At 40.5% G+C, this 16,729-nt stretch overlaps 1 protein-coding gene across 1 annotated transcript in view; it reads left to right on the top strand.

Annotated features, from left to right (window-relative positions):
• Positions 1-16,729, top strand: part of MYO3B (myosin IIIB) — a 405,543-nt gene that overhangs the window by 238,165 nt on the left and 150,649 nt on the right. The window contains exon 25 of the mRNA XM_043894526.1: positions 2,005-2,210. Within this exon, the coding sequence (XP_043750461.1) occupies positions 2,005-2,210 (206 nt within the window). The remainder of the gene's footprint in view (positions 1-2,004; positions 2,211-16,729) is intronic.

Here is a 16,729-nt window from a genome sequence, read left to right as displayed (position 1 = left end):
AGAAGTAAAGTAGTTAATAAAAGTCTAGAAGGAGGCTTATCAAGTTCATGAGAAAATATGTCTTAGCTTCAACTTTATTTTCCTAGACTGAATTGACCCATTGCAAGAGCCGTTTACCTGAGCCCCATTATTTCCCATCTCTGTTACCCCAATTCCTGATATTTTTACCTGGTGAATGACTCTTTTGAGTAAAAATGTTGTCTCCATAAGGACTCTGTCACATGCACATTAGAGAGGAAAGATAAGAGACTGTCACTTTGTACTGATTTGCACAGATTTGTTTATTTTCAAATTATGAAGCACTGGGGTTGAGAACCCATTAGAGATCACTGACCATGGGAAACTGAGGTCTAGGCAACTTCACGATGGATATGCTGTTAGGCCAAAGACAGAACTACTGAAACCAGGAACGACAAAATAAGGTTGTAAGGTGGGGTTGCCAAAATAAGGGACTTGGCAGGGATAGTAAGTCAAGTAGATCATGAGCTGGAGTTGCCAGGCAGGCTGGAGGGTGGGCCTGGGAGCCAACACCATGGAAAGAAGGTTCCACCCAAAGCTAGCGGGTCCAAGAAGGACCTAGAGCCAAGAAGTCTGACCTGTGCCTTAGAGGTAGACTAGAATGAGTCTTAGTGTATGGATTGTAGGGACCTAGAGGTCTTTGGTGTTTTCCTGGGTGTTCATTGGTAGGACTGATTTTGAAGCTGAAACTCCAATACTTTGGCTACCTGATGCGAAGAGCTGACTCATTTTAAAAGACCCTGATGCTGGGAAAGATTGAGGGCAGGAGGAGAATGGGACGACAGAGGATGAGATGGTTGGATGGCATCACTGACTCAATGGACATGGGTTTGGGTGGACTCCGGGAGTTGGTGATGGACAGGGAGGCCTGGCATGCTGCGGTTCATGGGTTCACAAAGAGTCGGACACAACTGAGTGACTGAACTGAACTGGAGAGGTCTTTGGGTCCAGCATTCCACTGATGTAGTGATGCCTGCTACAGCTTCTCCAACAGGTAGGTTTTCAGCCCCTGTTTCATCACTCATGGTTGGACATTTCTAATTGCCATTCATTTCTTATTCTGATCCCCTTAGTGGCTTGACTATACTCTCCTAGTTTCTGCGTGTATGGGATTTGAAGGCTCTGACTGTAAGGTTATCCTCAAGATCTTAGAGTCCCTCTTTCAGCAGAAGAAGCCAATGGCATGCAATTTTCAGAAGTATCTCCATAACAAACAGTTGGGTGTCCTCAATATACTAGTCCCCAAATGCTAAAAAAATAGCGCATTGCCAAGCTAGGTAACACCATTTTGGATCAGTAGCAGGTAAGATTATGAAATAATGGGACTGATTTTATGTGTGGCTTGTAATTGCCCCAAAGACATGTCCAAAAGAAAAACTGCCACTGTGGATGTCTGTGAGAAATGGAGAGCACCCCTAGTTTTCCATGTGCTCTTTCTGTTCTCTACACAGCCGTTTGGTGTATTAATTCATCTTCATTATAATCTCCTTTTACCGTCCAGTTTTCTTGTTTTCTTTGCCCTCTTTATTTTTCTCATTTCGCCTCCGCCTTTGTAAGATTGGCCTAGACTTTCTGGTGATTGTTAGGTTAAGGAGGCAACTGACCCCTTTCCTGAAAGCTGGACCTTTAAAATTACAGATACAGTTTATGGAGCATCACCTTGAAATATCAGAGACAAGCTAGTTCTGGCAACAGAGTTATGAGATAATCTAAGCAAGTTCTTAGATGGCTGAGTTTCTGCCAAGTGGGATATTGCTTGGCCCTAGGTGATGTTTAAAGAAAATCCATAGGCAGCTATAAGTACAGAACAATATAAGTCAGAACTCATATTGTTATTTCTTTTTGCTGAATTCTTGTTTAGCCTCAAAGATTCCATGAGTTGTTTACAAGCTGACAAACTGCCCTGGAAGCCTGGGCCAGCCACGGTTGTAATTATCCATTATGATTTTGGTAACCTCACTTCTTGTGCATTTTTTCCCCTGGTAGTATTCTCTGATGGATCTGCTCTCTAAAATGGTGGTGGGACAGCCGCACTTTGTACGCTGCATCAAGCCCAATGATGACCGAGAGGCCCTGAAGTTCTCCACAGACAAAGTGCGGGCCCAGCTCCGCTCCACGGGCATCCTAGAGACAGTCAGCATCCGCCAGCAGGGGTATTCTCACCGCATCCTCTTCGAGGAGTTTGTGAAAAGGTCTGGCTGGTATTTTGGGGATTACATTATATTAAACACAACTCTGCCAAAGCCATTCTGTCCCCTAGGATCATCCCCAGCCCTCTTGCCTCCAAACACGTGATTGGCTAGTTTGTTGTTTAGTTGTTAAGTCGTGTTCGACTCTCTTGCAACCCCATTGACTCTGCCAGGCTCCTCTTTCCATGGGATTTCCCATGCAAGAATACTAGAGTGGGTTGACATTTCCTATTCCAGGAGATTTTCCCAACCCAGAGATGGAGCCATCATCTCCTGCATTGGCAGGTGGATTCTTTACCACTGAGCCACCAGGGAAGACTTTCCAGCTGCCATTTACTTGCATAAATGTTGATTCTGTTGTACTCCAACTGAATTACAGTCATCTGGAAGACAAGTTAAGCTCCCTTCTGATCAGTTCAGTTCAGTTCACTCAGTTGTGTCCAACTGTTTGCCACCCCATGGACTGCCGCATGCCAGGCTTCCTTGTCCAACACCAACTCCCAGAACTTGCTCAAGCTCATGTCCATCAAGTCAGTGATGCCATCCAACCATCTCATCCTCTGTCATCCCCTTCTTCTCCCACCCTCAATCTTTCCCAGCATCAGGGCCTTTTCAAATGAGTCAGTTCTTCGCATCAGGTAGCCAAAATGTTGGAGTTTCAGCTTCAGCATCAGTCCTTCCAATGAACACCCAGGACTGATCTCCTTTAGGATGGACTGATTGGATCTCCTTGCAGCCCAAGGGACTCTCAGGAGTCCTCTCAAACACCACAGTTCAAAAGCATCAATTCTTTGGTGCTCAGCTTTCTTAATGGTCCAACTCTCACATCCATACATGACCACTGGAAAAACCATAGCTTTGACTAGATGGACCTTTGTGGGCAAAGTTATGTCTCTGCTTTTTAATATGCTGTCTAGGTTTGTCATAGCTTTTCTTCCAAGTAGCAAGCACCTTTTGATTTCATGGCTGCAATCACCATCTGCAGTGATTTTGGAGCCCACAATTTTGATATAAAGTCTGTCATTGTTTCCATTGTTTCCCCATCTATTTGCCATGAAGTGAAGGGACTGGATGCCATGATCTTAGCTGTCTGAATGTTGAGTTTTAAGCCAGTTCTTTCACTCTCCTCTTTCACTTTCATCAAGAGGCTCTTCAGTTCCTCTTCACTTCCTGCCATAAGGGTGGTGTCATCTGCATATCTGAGGTTATTGATATTTTTCCTGGCAATCTTGATTCCAGCTTGTGCTTCATCCAGCCTGGCATTTTCCATGATGTACTCTGCATATAAGTTAAATAAGCAGGGTGACAATACACAGCTTTGATGTACTGCTTTCCCGATTTGGAACCAGTCTGTTTTTCCATGTCTGGTTCTAACTGTTGCTTCTTGACCTGCATACAGATTTCTCAGGAGGCAGGTAAAGTGGTCTGCCTGGCTCTTTGTGACCCCATGGACTGTAGTCTGCCAGGCCCTTCTGTCCACTGGATTTTCCAGGTAAGAATAATTTAGTTGGGTGCCGTGCCCTCTTCCACAGGATCTTCCTGACCCAGGGATCGAATCTGGGTCACCTGCATTCCAGGCAGATTCTTTACTGTCTGAGCCACTAGGGAAGCCCCCCTTCTGATCACATCTGAAAAATACAAATGTCTATGGGTAATTTTGTGTTATAGATAAACACATATATAATATGTGTTACGTATAAACATATATATATATATATAAACCTTAGGTTTCAAAATCTCCAGATATTTTTTGCTGTAATGGAAGTATTCTTCCATGAATGGCTCTAGATTCTGGCAAATGTAAGTATACACAACACCCACTCCTCTCTCAGGATCTGGCACGATTTAATATGATAGCTAACATCTATATAGCACCTAAAATGTCCCAAATGTGTAATCTCCTTTGATCCATACAGCAGCCCCATAAGCTAGGCTTTATTATTATACCCATTTTACAGATGAGGAAATTGAAGCATAGAAGGAAAGTAAGTGATTTTACCAGAGTCCAATGCTAATAAATGATAGGACCAAAATTTGAACCCAAGGAGTCTGGCAACAACAGCCACAGTTTTAATTGCTTCAGTCTATTCCATTCAATAAAAGTTTTTTGCAGAAATTGCTGTAGAGCTTTCTAAACCCAGAAATTGCCTTTACCTAAGAGCGAAATGTTGCTCTTTTCTGAACAGCTGCCATAGGTGTGTCTTACACATACATGTGATTATAGGTAGAATTTTCACAAAATTTCTGTGAAGAAATAAGAACAACAACAGAGAATCTCTGAGAAGCACTACTATCTGGGAATATCCAGGGAGGAAAATTAAAATTCATTATAAAATCTGCTGCATCCCACCAACCATCTTTAGTTTCTTTTTACCACCATGCTGAAACGTCAGCCCAAGGTCATTTTTCCAACTTTTCCTCAGGGAAGAATGGATCCTAATATGTCAGGTCACTTCATTGGATCTTCCCACTGCCACTAAATTCCATGCAGATGAAAGGGCAAAAAGAGCTTTTGGCAATGAGACAGTTAAATTAAAAGTAAGAATGAAATGGCTTTTTAAAAGGAAGTGTCTTTGAGCCTCTTTTTCCATCTTAAATTTGGAGATGAAACAAACAAACAAAAGATGATTTTAGCTCATGAATGTGACTAGTCAAGTATTTTTAGCTACCAAGAGTTGAATACATAAAAAATATTTAAGAAAACAGGTCAAATGCTAAATAGATTGGCACTTCTTTGTTCATAATCAGAAAGCCAGTAGGCAAGTATGAACAGGAGTTTCAAAATGTCAGTAAATCTGAGGGTATCAAAGATTTGTGAGGCAGCAAGTTAATTGGTATTTTGATCCTTTTGAGCAACTTAACAACAAAATGGATGAGTTAGCAGTTTCCCCCCTTGATGTTATTCAACAAATAGGTGCGCCTCTTATCTTCCTGTTCAGGAGTGCTGTTTTGTAAACTCTTAGCAGGAAATATGCAGACAAAACAATCAAAGGCAGGACTTATCAGGTGGCAGTAAATAAAAGATAAAGACTTGTTTAGTGTTACTCTTTACCTTTTGTGTTTTCTGGCACTCAGGACTGAAATCCTGACTTGCACACACCTGAAAGGCAGTGTTTTGAGGATTATGTTGTCTGGTTCGAAAATGAGGAAGGACTTCCCCAAGTCATCCATGTCTGCAGACTTGGCCAAAGCTAAAATGTTTCCTTGCCTCATTATCCTTGAATTTTCCAGCAAAATGACTTAGAAATGCCCTTCCAGTTTTCTACTCGTGGAGCCTTCAAGAAAAGGGCTATTTTCAACACCCTCTCAACAGTGGGGCCAGGTGGGTTGGAAGCATTCATCTATTCTCAGGTAGGCAGGAAAAAGGCCACCTGCCAGTGCTGGGCAGGTAGCTGAAACCTCCTAGAAGTCCTACTGTTGAGCTATCACAGGAAATAACTATGAACGCTTGTTGGCTTCATGGTCAATGGACTCTGAAGTATGGTCCAGCAGAAAATCTGCTCTGAGACACACGTCTATGATGCACATACTTGGATGAGTTCTGGCAAATGTCTAAAGGATAGTACAGCATATTCAGTTCAAAGTCTTATGGTTTGTTTACTAAACTATTGTAGAAAATAGTATAATTTAGTGAGAAGATTGAAGTTCTAGTCTCTTCTTAGATATAGTATTAGGCAAGTAACCTAATATTTCCATAAAGGATGTTTCATCATCTGCATGATAAGAAGTCAGGAACACACAGAGTCCACATCCTAAAGATTTTCAGAGATTACATGTGGATTCCTGGGCCTTAGCCTTTAAGTTTTCCAGAAAGGCCCACCTCTCTCGGTTGAGCTCACAGGAGGGAGAACTGCATCTCCCAGGACTCAATTCATAATAATTGTTAAATCAGTGAACAAAGTGAAACTTTTGCCATCTTCTCTTTCATCAGCAACTTCCATTTCCTCTCATGATTGCATGATAAACCCATGGTGCCCTGGTATCTTCTCCTTCTCCCTTCTATTCCTCTACTTCCTGTCCTTCAGGAAGCTAGGTGTAACCTCTGTCTTCTCATTCTCTTCAAACAGTTCATCAAAAGTCCTGTCAACTGTACCAGCTAAGGTTTATCAAAAAGGTTCCTTTGGGAATTTCCTGATCCCTTCTCCCAAGGCTTTATTAATCTCCCATCCTTTCTCCCAAGGTCTTTTAATAATAATAGCAACAGCTTGAGATAGAATTCATATATGATAAAATTATCTTTTAAAGTGCACAATTCTATGGTTTTAGTATATTTTTGAGTTATGCAACTCACTGCTGTCTAATCTGAGCATCTTTTCATATGCTTATTGCTCATTTATAATATTTCCTTCAAAGAAATGTTTACTCAGATCCTTTACCCATTTAATTGTTGATTTTTGTGTATTCTGGATACTAGCCCTTATCAGATATACTGTTTGCAGTTTTCTTTTTCTTTTTCTGTGGAATTGTCTTTTCAATTCTTGATTGTATCTTTTCAAGCATTAAAACTTTTAAATTTTGATGAAGCCCAATTTTTCTGTTTTCTTTTGTTAGTCATGTTTTTGGTGTCATATCTAAGAAATTATTGCTTAATTCAATGTCATGAAGCTGTATTCCTATATTTCCTTCTAAGATTTATGGTTTTAGGCCTTATATTTAGATCAATAGTGCATTTTGAATTATCTTTATGTATGGTATGAAGTACATACAGGTTCAACTACATTCATTTACATTATACATGGATATCAAGTTTTCCTAGCACTATTTGTTGAAAAGACTATTCTTTCTCCTGTTAAATTGTCTTGGCATTCTTGTTAAAAATCAATTGACCATAAATTGGTCATAAATTATTTCTGAATTCTCAATTCTAGTCCATTGATCAAAATCTATTTCAAACCTCTTGAGGCTCTTTTGTCTACCCTTTTGACTTAGCTTCCAAAATGGACTTCCTGCCTATTCTCTTCTCCAAAGAGCCACCAGAATACAACTTAACTAAAACTCATATCTAATCATGTTGCTTCCTTGCTTAAAATCCTTAGTTGAAATAACCATTCAGACCTCACTGGATGAGCCTCAGACCCTTGGCCTGATAGGGGGAAATCTCCCTGATCTGAACCCCACCCACTTTTCCAATCTCTTCTCTCTTGTCTTCCCACCTCTCAGCTCATACTTCGGCAAAATCTAGACTACTTAGAGTTTCACAAACATCCCACGTTGTTCCATACTTCTGTGCTTTTGGTCATGTTACGTTCATGCTATGTTGCCTGAATGCCCTTCTCCAAGTTCTTGGTCGATTAAATTAAACAGGCTAGTTCAGTTCAGTTCAGTTCAGTTCAGTCGCTCAGTCATGTCCAACTCTTTGTGAGCCCATGGGCTGCAGCATGCCAGGCCTCCCTGTCCATCACCAACTCCTGGAGTTTACTCAAACTCACATCCGTTGAGTCAGTGATACCATCCAACTATCTCATCCTCTGTCATTGCCTTCTCCTCCCACATTCAATCTTTCCCAGCATCAGGGTCTTTTCAAATGAGTCAGTTCTTCACATCAGGTGGCCAAAGGATAGTAGTTTCAGCTTCAACATCAGTCCTTCCAATGAATATTCAAGACTGATTTCCTTTAGGATGGACTCGTTGGATCTCCTTGCTGTCCAAGGGACTCTCAAGATTCTCAAGTCTTCTCCAACACCAACTTCAAAAGCATCAATTCTTTGGTACTCAGCTTTCTTTATAGTCCAAATCTCACATCCATACATGACTACTGGAAAAACCATAGCTCTGACTAGACGGAGCTTTGTGGGCAAAGTAATGTCTCTGCTTTTTAGTATGCTGTCTAGGTTGGTCATAACTTTTCTTCCAAGGAGCAAGCATCTTTTAATTTCATGGCTGCAGTCACCATCTGCAGTGATTCTGGAGCCCCCCAAAATAAAGTCTCTCACTGTTTCCATTGTTTCCCCATCTATTTGCCATAAAGTGATGGGACCAGATGCCATGATCTTAGTTTTCTAAATGTTGAGTTTTAGGCCAACTTTTTCCCTCTCCTCTTTCACTTTCATCAAGAGGCTCTTCAGTTCCTCTTTGCTTTCTGCCATAAGGGTGGTGTCATCTGCATATCTGAGGTTATTGATATTTCTCCTGGCAATCTTGATTCCAGCTTGTGCTTCATCCAGCCCAGCATTTCTCATGATGTACTCTGCATAGAAGTTAAATAAGCAGGGTAACAATATACAGCCTTGTCATACTCCTTTCCCGATTTGGAACCAGTCTGTTTTTCCATGTCTAGTTCTAACTATTGCTTCTTGACCTACATACAGATTTCTCAGGAAGCAGGTAAGGTGGTCTGGTATTCCATCTCTTTAAGAGTTTTCCAGTTTGTTGTGATCCACACAGTCAAAGACTTTGGCGTAGTCAATAAAGCAGCAGTAGATACTTTTCTGGAACTCTCTTGCTTTTTCAGTGATCCAACAGATGTTGGCAATTTGATCTCTGGTTCCTCCACCTTTTCTAAATCCAGCTTGAACATCTGCAAGTTCATGGTTCACGTACTATTGAAGCCTGGCTTGGAGAATTTTGAGCATTACTTTGCTAGCGTGTGAGATAAGTGCAATTGTGTGGTAGTTTGAGCATTCTTTGGCATTGCCTTTCTTTGGGATTGGAATGAAAACTGACCTTTTCCAGTCCTGTGGCCACTGCTGAGTTCTCCATATTTGCTAGCATATTGAGTGCAGCACTGTCACAGCATCTTCTTTTAGGATTTGAAATAGCTCAACTGGAATTCCATCACCTCCACTAGCTTTGTTCATAGTGTTGCTTCCTAAGGCCCACTTGACTTCGCACTCCAAAATGTCTGGCTCTAGGTGAGTGATCACACCATCGTGATTATCTGGGTCATTAAGATCTTTTTTGTATAGTTCTTCTGTGTATTCTTGCCACCTCTTCTTAATATCTTCTGCTTCTGTTAGGTCCATACCATTTTTGTCCTTTATTGTGCCCATCTTTGCATGAAATATTCCCTTGTTATCTCTAATTTTCTTGAAGAGATCTCTAGTCCTTCCCATTCTATTGTTTTCCTCTTTTTGTTTGCATTGGTCACGGGAAGGCTTTCTTATCTCTCCTTGCTATTCTTTGGAACTTTGCATTCAAATGGGTATATCTTTCTTTTTCTCCTTTGCCTTTTGCTTCTCATCATTTCACAGCTATTTGTAAGGCCTCCTCAGACAACCATTTTGCCTTTTTGCATTTCTTTTCCTTGGGGATGGTCTTGATCCCTGCCTCCTATACAATGTCAGGAACCTCCGTCCATAGTTCTTCAGGCACTCTATCAGATCTAATCCCTTGAATCTCTTTCTCATTTCCGCTGTCTAATTGTAAAAGATTTGATTTAGGTCATACCTGAATGGTTTAGTGGTTTTCCCTACTTTCTTCAATTTAAGTCTGAATTTGGCAAAAGGCATTCATGATCTGTGCCACAGTCAGCTCCTGGTCTTGTTTTTGCTGCCTGTACATAACTTCTCCATCTTTGGCTTTAAAGAATATAATCAGTTTGATTTCGGTATTGACCATCTGGTGATGTCCATGTGTAGAATCTTCTCTTGTGTTGTTGGAAGAGGGTGTTTGCTATGACCAGTGCATTTTCTTGGCAAAACTCTATTGGCCTTTGCTCTGCTTCATTTTCTGTACTCCAAGGCCAAATTTGCCTGTTACTCTAGGTATCTCTTGACTTCCAACTTTTGTATTCCAGTCCCCTATAATGAAAAGGACATCTTTTTGGGTGTTAGTTCTAGAAGGTCTTGTTGGTCTTCATGGAGCCATTCAACTTTAGCTTCTTCAGCATTACTGGTCGGGGCATAGACTTGGATTACTGTGACATGAATGGTTTGCCTTGGAAACGAACAGAGATCATTCTGTCGTTTTTGAGACTGCATCCAAGTACTGCATTTCAAACTCTTTTCTTGACTATGATGGCTACTCCATTTCTTCTAAGGGGTTCTTGCCCACAGTAGTAGATATAATGGTCATCTGACCATTAAATTCACCCATTCCAGTCCATTTTAGTTAGCTGATTCCTAAAATGTCAGTGTTCACTTTTGCTATCACTTGTTTTACCACTTCCAATTTGCCTTGTTTCATGGATCTAACATTCCAGGTTTCTATGCAATATTGCTCTTTACTAGCATCGGACTTTACTTCCATCACCAGTCACATCCACAACTCGGTGGTGTTGTTGCTTTGGCTCCGTCTCTTCATTCTTTCTGGAGTTATTTCTCCACTGATCTCCAGTAGCATATCAGGCACCTACTGACCTGGGGAGTTCATCTTTCAGTGTCCTATCTTTTTGCATTTTCATACTTTTCATGGGGTTCTCAAGGCAAGAATACCGAAGTGGTTTTCCATTCCCTTCTCCAGTGGACCACATTTTGTCAGAAATCTCCACCATGACCCGTCCGTCTTGGGTGGCCCTACATGGCCTGGCTCATAGTTTTCATTGAGTTAGACGAGACTGTGATCCATGTGATCAGATTGGTTAGTTTTCTGTGATTGTTGTTTTCAGGTTAACCTGAAAGGTTCACGAGGCTAACCTCTGCTTATTCCTTCAGACTTCGAACAGGAATTATCTTCTCCTTCATCCTCCCAGGCTAGGTTTGGAGACTCTGTGATGAGCTTCATTAGTAGCACTTACTACATTGAGGTGGAAACTAGCTGCTGGTATCTTACCTTGACATTTACCACCTGGGAGGCAGGGGTATTTTCCAGCTAACTTCATATCTGTACTCTCCAGCACTGTGCCCAATACAAATTAGGTGTTTGATAAATATTTATTGAATTGAAGTAAACTCTTATTCCTTACTCTTCATCACTACCTTCTTTTACCATCTCTTGATTGACTCTTTGGCCCTTGCAGTTTTAAAATGCATGACAGAAGCTGGCTTTGTTGAGGTTAAGTTTGGCTTGCATTGTAAAAAGTAGCATCTAGATTGTTAGAGCATAAGATTTCAGGTAAGTGCTAAGTAGCTTTTTGTCAAGAAAAGGTAAAGAACCATAATAAGTTAATAAAAAGTCTCTAACCCAGCTTGAATTATTAGAGCTTAATACATTAAAAAAGGTAACGTTTAGACAAATTTGCCTTACTTCTCTCTACAATAAACACTGATCTTCCCTTCCCTCTCCTCCCCCGCCACCCCCACCCCCCAAAAAAGACAAACTTCATAGGACAAGGAAGATTCTCTGTCTGGCTCCTGCCTGGCTTTCTAGCCTCTTTATTCATCTTCTCACCTCTCCGCTCACATTCCAGAAAAGAAAGAATCAGTTAGAGCTCCCTAGCACAGCACAGCATATGCCCTATTAAGGCAATAGCCTGTAAAAGAAGGCTGCTTACTTGGTGTATTAGTCAGGAATCTTAATAACAAGTGACTGAAGCTCAAATGAGTTGAAGCAAAATTTAAAAGGGGATGATATATTGGCTTACATAACTAGGAAGTTCAAAGATACGTCTGGATCCAGGGCATCAAGCAATTTTACCAAGCCATTGTCTTTCTTTTCACCAACTTTGCTTTCCCTCTTTTGAGTGGTTTTTTTTTTGTCAGCTAGGCAGTTCTTTGCCATGTGTCCACAAAGAAGGTCCCTGGAAGCTTCTGTAGGAAGCATCCTAAAGCTTTAGCAACGTCAGCAGCAAGCAAGTTCTTGAGACTTCCCATTCAAGGAACACTCTTGTTGTCCCAGCCTGGGTCACCTGTTGGTGTTTAATTGGTAGAGTCTTCAGCCAAGTACCAGGGGATGGAGGTCAGCCCTGTGTGAACCGTGGTCTAAGGGGCTCTGTTAAAGGAAGGAGAGGAGAAGGATGAATAGGCTAAAACAATAAGCATTCATTACCCCTTGTTTGACCATGCCATACCTTGGAATCAACTGTAACAGTCCAGAAAGGCCCACCCCAACTGGATAGCTAGAGGAGGTTTTTGTTTATTTATTTATTTTTTACTTATTATTTATTTCTTTAACTGCACCCAGTCTTAGTTGCAGCGTGTTGTGGCATGTGGGATCTAGCTCCCTGACCAGAACTCAGACTCAGGCCCGCTTCATTGTAAGCATGGAGTCTTAGCCACTAGATCCATCAGGGAAGTCCCTGGAGGAGGTCTTTAGTTTAGAAATTTTCTAAGATGAATATAACTTTTGTTGATAATAACAATGTTAACACTGGAATGAGAACTATATACAGTTTACTAAGTTAAGCTAAGCATAGTCAGCTTTTTGTTTGGGAAGGTATTTGTTTTTTGAACCACAGCTCTACCGTACAGCAGGTTTCCGATAACAGTTTCCAGCTCTACTTAACCAAGGGATTAAAAAAAACTCAATCTGTTCTGGCCTAGTTTGAGTTCATCTTCTAGCATTTTGGACACTTTTCTCTGATCTTCATCAGTATAGGTCATGATAGTCTTGTCCCATACGGGACTATGTTGGCTGTCATTTTTCTTTGTCAAAGTCTCTCTCCTGGCCTGTCTTTGTGCTCTAAGAATAGTCTTTAGTAATTAGTTTGCTCAAGAAAGCTGCTTCTTCCCTTTTATACTGCAGAATTCTTGCTATGATTTAAGATTTCCTTAACAAAGCCTTCTTTCTATTTCAGTTTTTACTGTATGAGAGAAGAGCTGTAAAAGTCTACACTGTGGACATCTCCAGAGCTGACCAACTGACTTTCTCAGATTCTAGAGCAACCCTTTGAGATCCAGATATTTTTTCCAGTGGATGGTCTGGAGCAACTCTAGGCATCCATACATATTTGGAATTAACCTTGGTTTTCAAATCTTTCATATTTGGACTTTGATCCTTGACTTTGTACTCATTTTTTAAATCTCTAGTATCTTATATTGTATGGTGACTGGCCCATGGTGTATATTTAATATTTCCCAGTTGAGGGACTCTATCAGTCAGCAATGCATTTGACTATGAATAACAAGCAAGCAAATATTTTTGGTGGCTTAACCCAGAGTTTCTCAGTCTCAGCACTGCTGACATTTTGGACCAGGTAATTCTTTGTTGCAGAAGGTATCCCTGTGCCTTATAAGATGTATAACAGCATCCCTGGCTTCTACCTATTAAGATACCAATAGCTTGCAGTCCAAGTAGTGACAATAAAAATTGTCTCCAAACATTGGCAAATGTCCCCTGGGGAGCAAAATTGCCCATATTGAGAACTATTGCCAAAGAGATTTGTTTGTTCATTTGTTTCTCACAAAAAGAAATTGATAGGTAAGGTATTTTTAATGTTAGATTAGCTGTTCAGTGATGTCATCAGGGCCGTGAATATCTTCTTACCTCCTTTAATTCCTTTTTACCATCTTTAGTGTGTGGATTGGCTGAGTGTCTCATGGTCACAGTGTGACTACTGCCTCTCCAGGCATTATGTCTGCATTCAAGGCTGGAAGAAAGGGAAGGGGCAGGATGAATGGCTAAGTCAGTCACATCTGCCCAGCTTTTATTAGGAAAGAAAACATTTTCCCAGAAACCATTTCACATAACCTCTCATTGGCCTGAACTGAGTCAAATGACCATTTCTAGCTATAAAGAAGGGCTTAGTAAGTGAGGAACAGGACTGGGTCTGGGTACATCATGACCCAGAGAAAAATTGGTTCTCTGTTAGCTAGGAAGAAGTGGGAATGGAAATGGGTGAGCCACTAATTATGCTTGCCATAGAAAAGAAAGCTAATGTTTATTAATTGAATAAAGGAGTGGATGAATGACTAAGGAGCTGGATGAATTTGAATATATAATTTCAGGTCTTCACAACTCACTCATTTCTTACTCCTGGCTACCTAGGTTCTTCCTCAGGATTGTAGTTTTAGAATTAAAAAGTACAGAAGTGCCTGAGTAGAAAATGGCAAGATATTGAGGACCATTTAATTCCTTTGTCATGGAGAGGGATGTTTGCAGTTTTAAGCCTACAGCAAATTCTTTTAGCTCTTGAACTATTATCAGTTACCCTGTGAAAACTTCAACTATGAGGACGAGGTCCTTGACATTTCCTTACAGAGCCCCAGAGTTAGTTAGTTCTAGCTCACAGGACAGGAGTTGAGAGAAAAATCAGGATCACGGAAGAATCCAGACATCTCAAGAAAGACTGAAATCCAAATTTCAGTTTTCAAAGAATAAAGCTGCTACTTTCTTCTCTGGGTAGTTGGCACTGAATAAGAAAACACAAATCCTCCAGGAGCTAGGATGGTGATTCACTGGGTTTTTTGTTTTTTCTTTTCACTTGCAATCACACAGGTGAGAACCTGACATGAAATAGATTTCAATGTGCCATTTAGGTAAGCTAGTATATCTACAACTCAGTGAACAGAATTCTCAGTGCATCAATCAATGCAAATTGATTTACATAGTTGTGAGGAACATGTTAAGAGATAATACTTAAGGAGGATAATGGACTGATTCAGCATTGTGAGTAAAACATATCACATGCTTATGTGAACAGTCTCTGCATTTACCCTTCTAGGGGCAGCAACTATGTGGTAGCATTCTCTGGGAGGGATCTAGAATACCTGCTGTTCTTGTGTACTGTCATTCCCACCCTTGTTTTTTGTTTGAAAAAGTTGCTTACTGGTTCCTAACTGTGTGTTGATGTGTTTTATGTAGGTGAGACTTTGGATGACTTCTTTTCTCTCTTAACTCTTATATTACCATTGTTACAACTTTGATTAATACAATCAACAAAAAACATTCTAAAAGTACCTTTTATAATATCATTAAAAGACTCTAAGAGATGGCCTGATCCAACCCTTCCATTTCACAGAGGAGAAGGCTGAGGCCAGAAAGATGAAGTAGCTTTCCCAAGGTCCCATCTCAAGAAAGTGGCCATATCAGTAACTTTCCAGGTTACTATAGACTGAAGAGAATTTCTGTGACCACCTCTGCATTCTTAGCATGCAGTATGGATTTAGAATTGCTTTGCTTGGCCTGACGATCCTTCCCAACTTGCTTATAGATGATTCAGAATCCCAAAATTCATTCTTGTAAGGTCCTGCCTTTCTCATAAAGCCCACACTGCTGACAGCTACCTCTTATCTATTCATAAAAATCATTTCTATAGCTGAAAGCTCTGCAAAATTCAGCCTAAAATCTATAATAGTGATTTAAAAAGTGGATACAAGAAGTAATATCAATCTCACTGCTCTCCAAATATACTGAGGAGCAGCAGTAATAAGCCCAGGCTGTCTTTCTTGCTTTCCTTAGTGTCTGCTCTGTGTGCAGCCTCATGAGCTAATTCAGTGATAGGGAAGAACCCATGTAGAAAAAGAAATAGGGAACAGCTATGGAAACAGTATATAAAGAAATAATAAAGGAAAACCAGAAGAAAGAGGCTATGAAGATGTTAGACAGTATCACTGCAGTTGAAAAGACTGCCACCCTAGACTGCTGGATTGGCTGCCCAGTTTATTCTATGAAAATCAGAGGCTAAATTAAAACTCTGTGTTCCTGCTTGGAGAGTCCTTAAAACAAATTTCCAGTGAACTGGCTTCTGTTGGATAATAACAATGAAGTAGCAGAGAGAAAAAATAATGAAGAAAATAATGAACAAAGGGAAGAAGAGGAGGAGTATGAAATGAAACCTCCTGGCACAGAGATGGCAAATGAGCGCCACTTCGGTCTCCAGCCCCAGCTGCAGACCTGGCTTTTCAGTCAAGGCACATTTCCTACAGAGCCCAGATGGGGCTTTGTCGTTCCCTTTAATATAGTGCTCTTGCAAACCACTGCCCAGTCCATCAACTGACCTCTCAGTCATTCTTGTTCTAGTGTGTTCTGTTCACTTTATGGTACGTATCAGCCCAACCCTAAAAACCATGTTTTAGGGATGACTCAGAGGAAAGATTGCTAGCTGATTTGTCATAGACATTTGAGTTGGGGAGGAGAAAAATGCATTTTTGTCAAAGAAAGGAAGAGAAGAAAGGGGAGAGGGACATTTATTGACCATCTGCTTAAGGCAGGCTTCCTGTCAGTGCTTTACATATGCATCCTACATTTACCATTAGCCCCCCAAATAGATGAAATTATTCCAGTTTTACAGATGAGGAAACTGGTTAAAGTCATCACACAGATACTGTATGGTACAGTCAGGACGTGAAATGAGAATCAGTCTGGTTTCAAAGCCCATCCTTAAAATACATAAATGACACAGTTGAACACATCCAAATAACGATTTGCAAAGTCAGTAGAATTCAGGCAGAAAAAAAAAAAACATTAATAATTTTACTAGTGGTGAAATAGAATGATCAGTTTAAATTTTAACTTTCTATTACAAATTAATTTGTGAATAAGCTAAGACACAATCTCTAATTCTGTTCTTTTTTCTTTAGAAAGCCTCCCATTTAGAGCTTATGAGGAGACAGCAACAGCATCAGAAACATTTATTAAGCACCTATTGTGTGCACCAAGTGCTGTAGTAATATTGAATTAGAATTTACAGTCTCAGGACTTCCACAGTCTAGCAACACAGATCAATGTGACTTTTTATCGCAAGGCCAAATTTGAAGAGTCTTCCT

The sequence above is a fragment of the Cervus elaphus genome, chromosome 33 (assembly GCF_910594005.1).
Source record: "Cervus elaphus chromosome 33, mCerEla1.1, whole genome shotgun sequence".
Taxonomy (NCBI): Eukaryota; Metazoa; Chordata; class Mammalia; order Artiodactyla; family Cervidae; genus Cervus; species Cervus elaphus.
The sequence above is the reverse complement of the archived record's forward strand: the minus strand, read 5'-3'. Positions and strand labels throughout refer to the sequence as shown.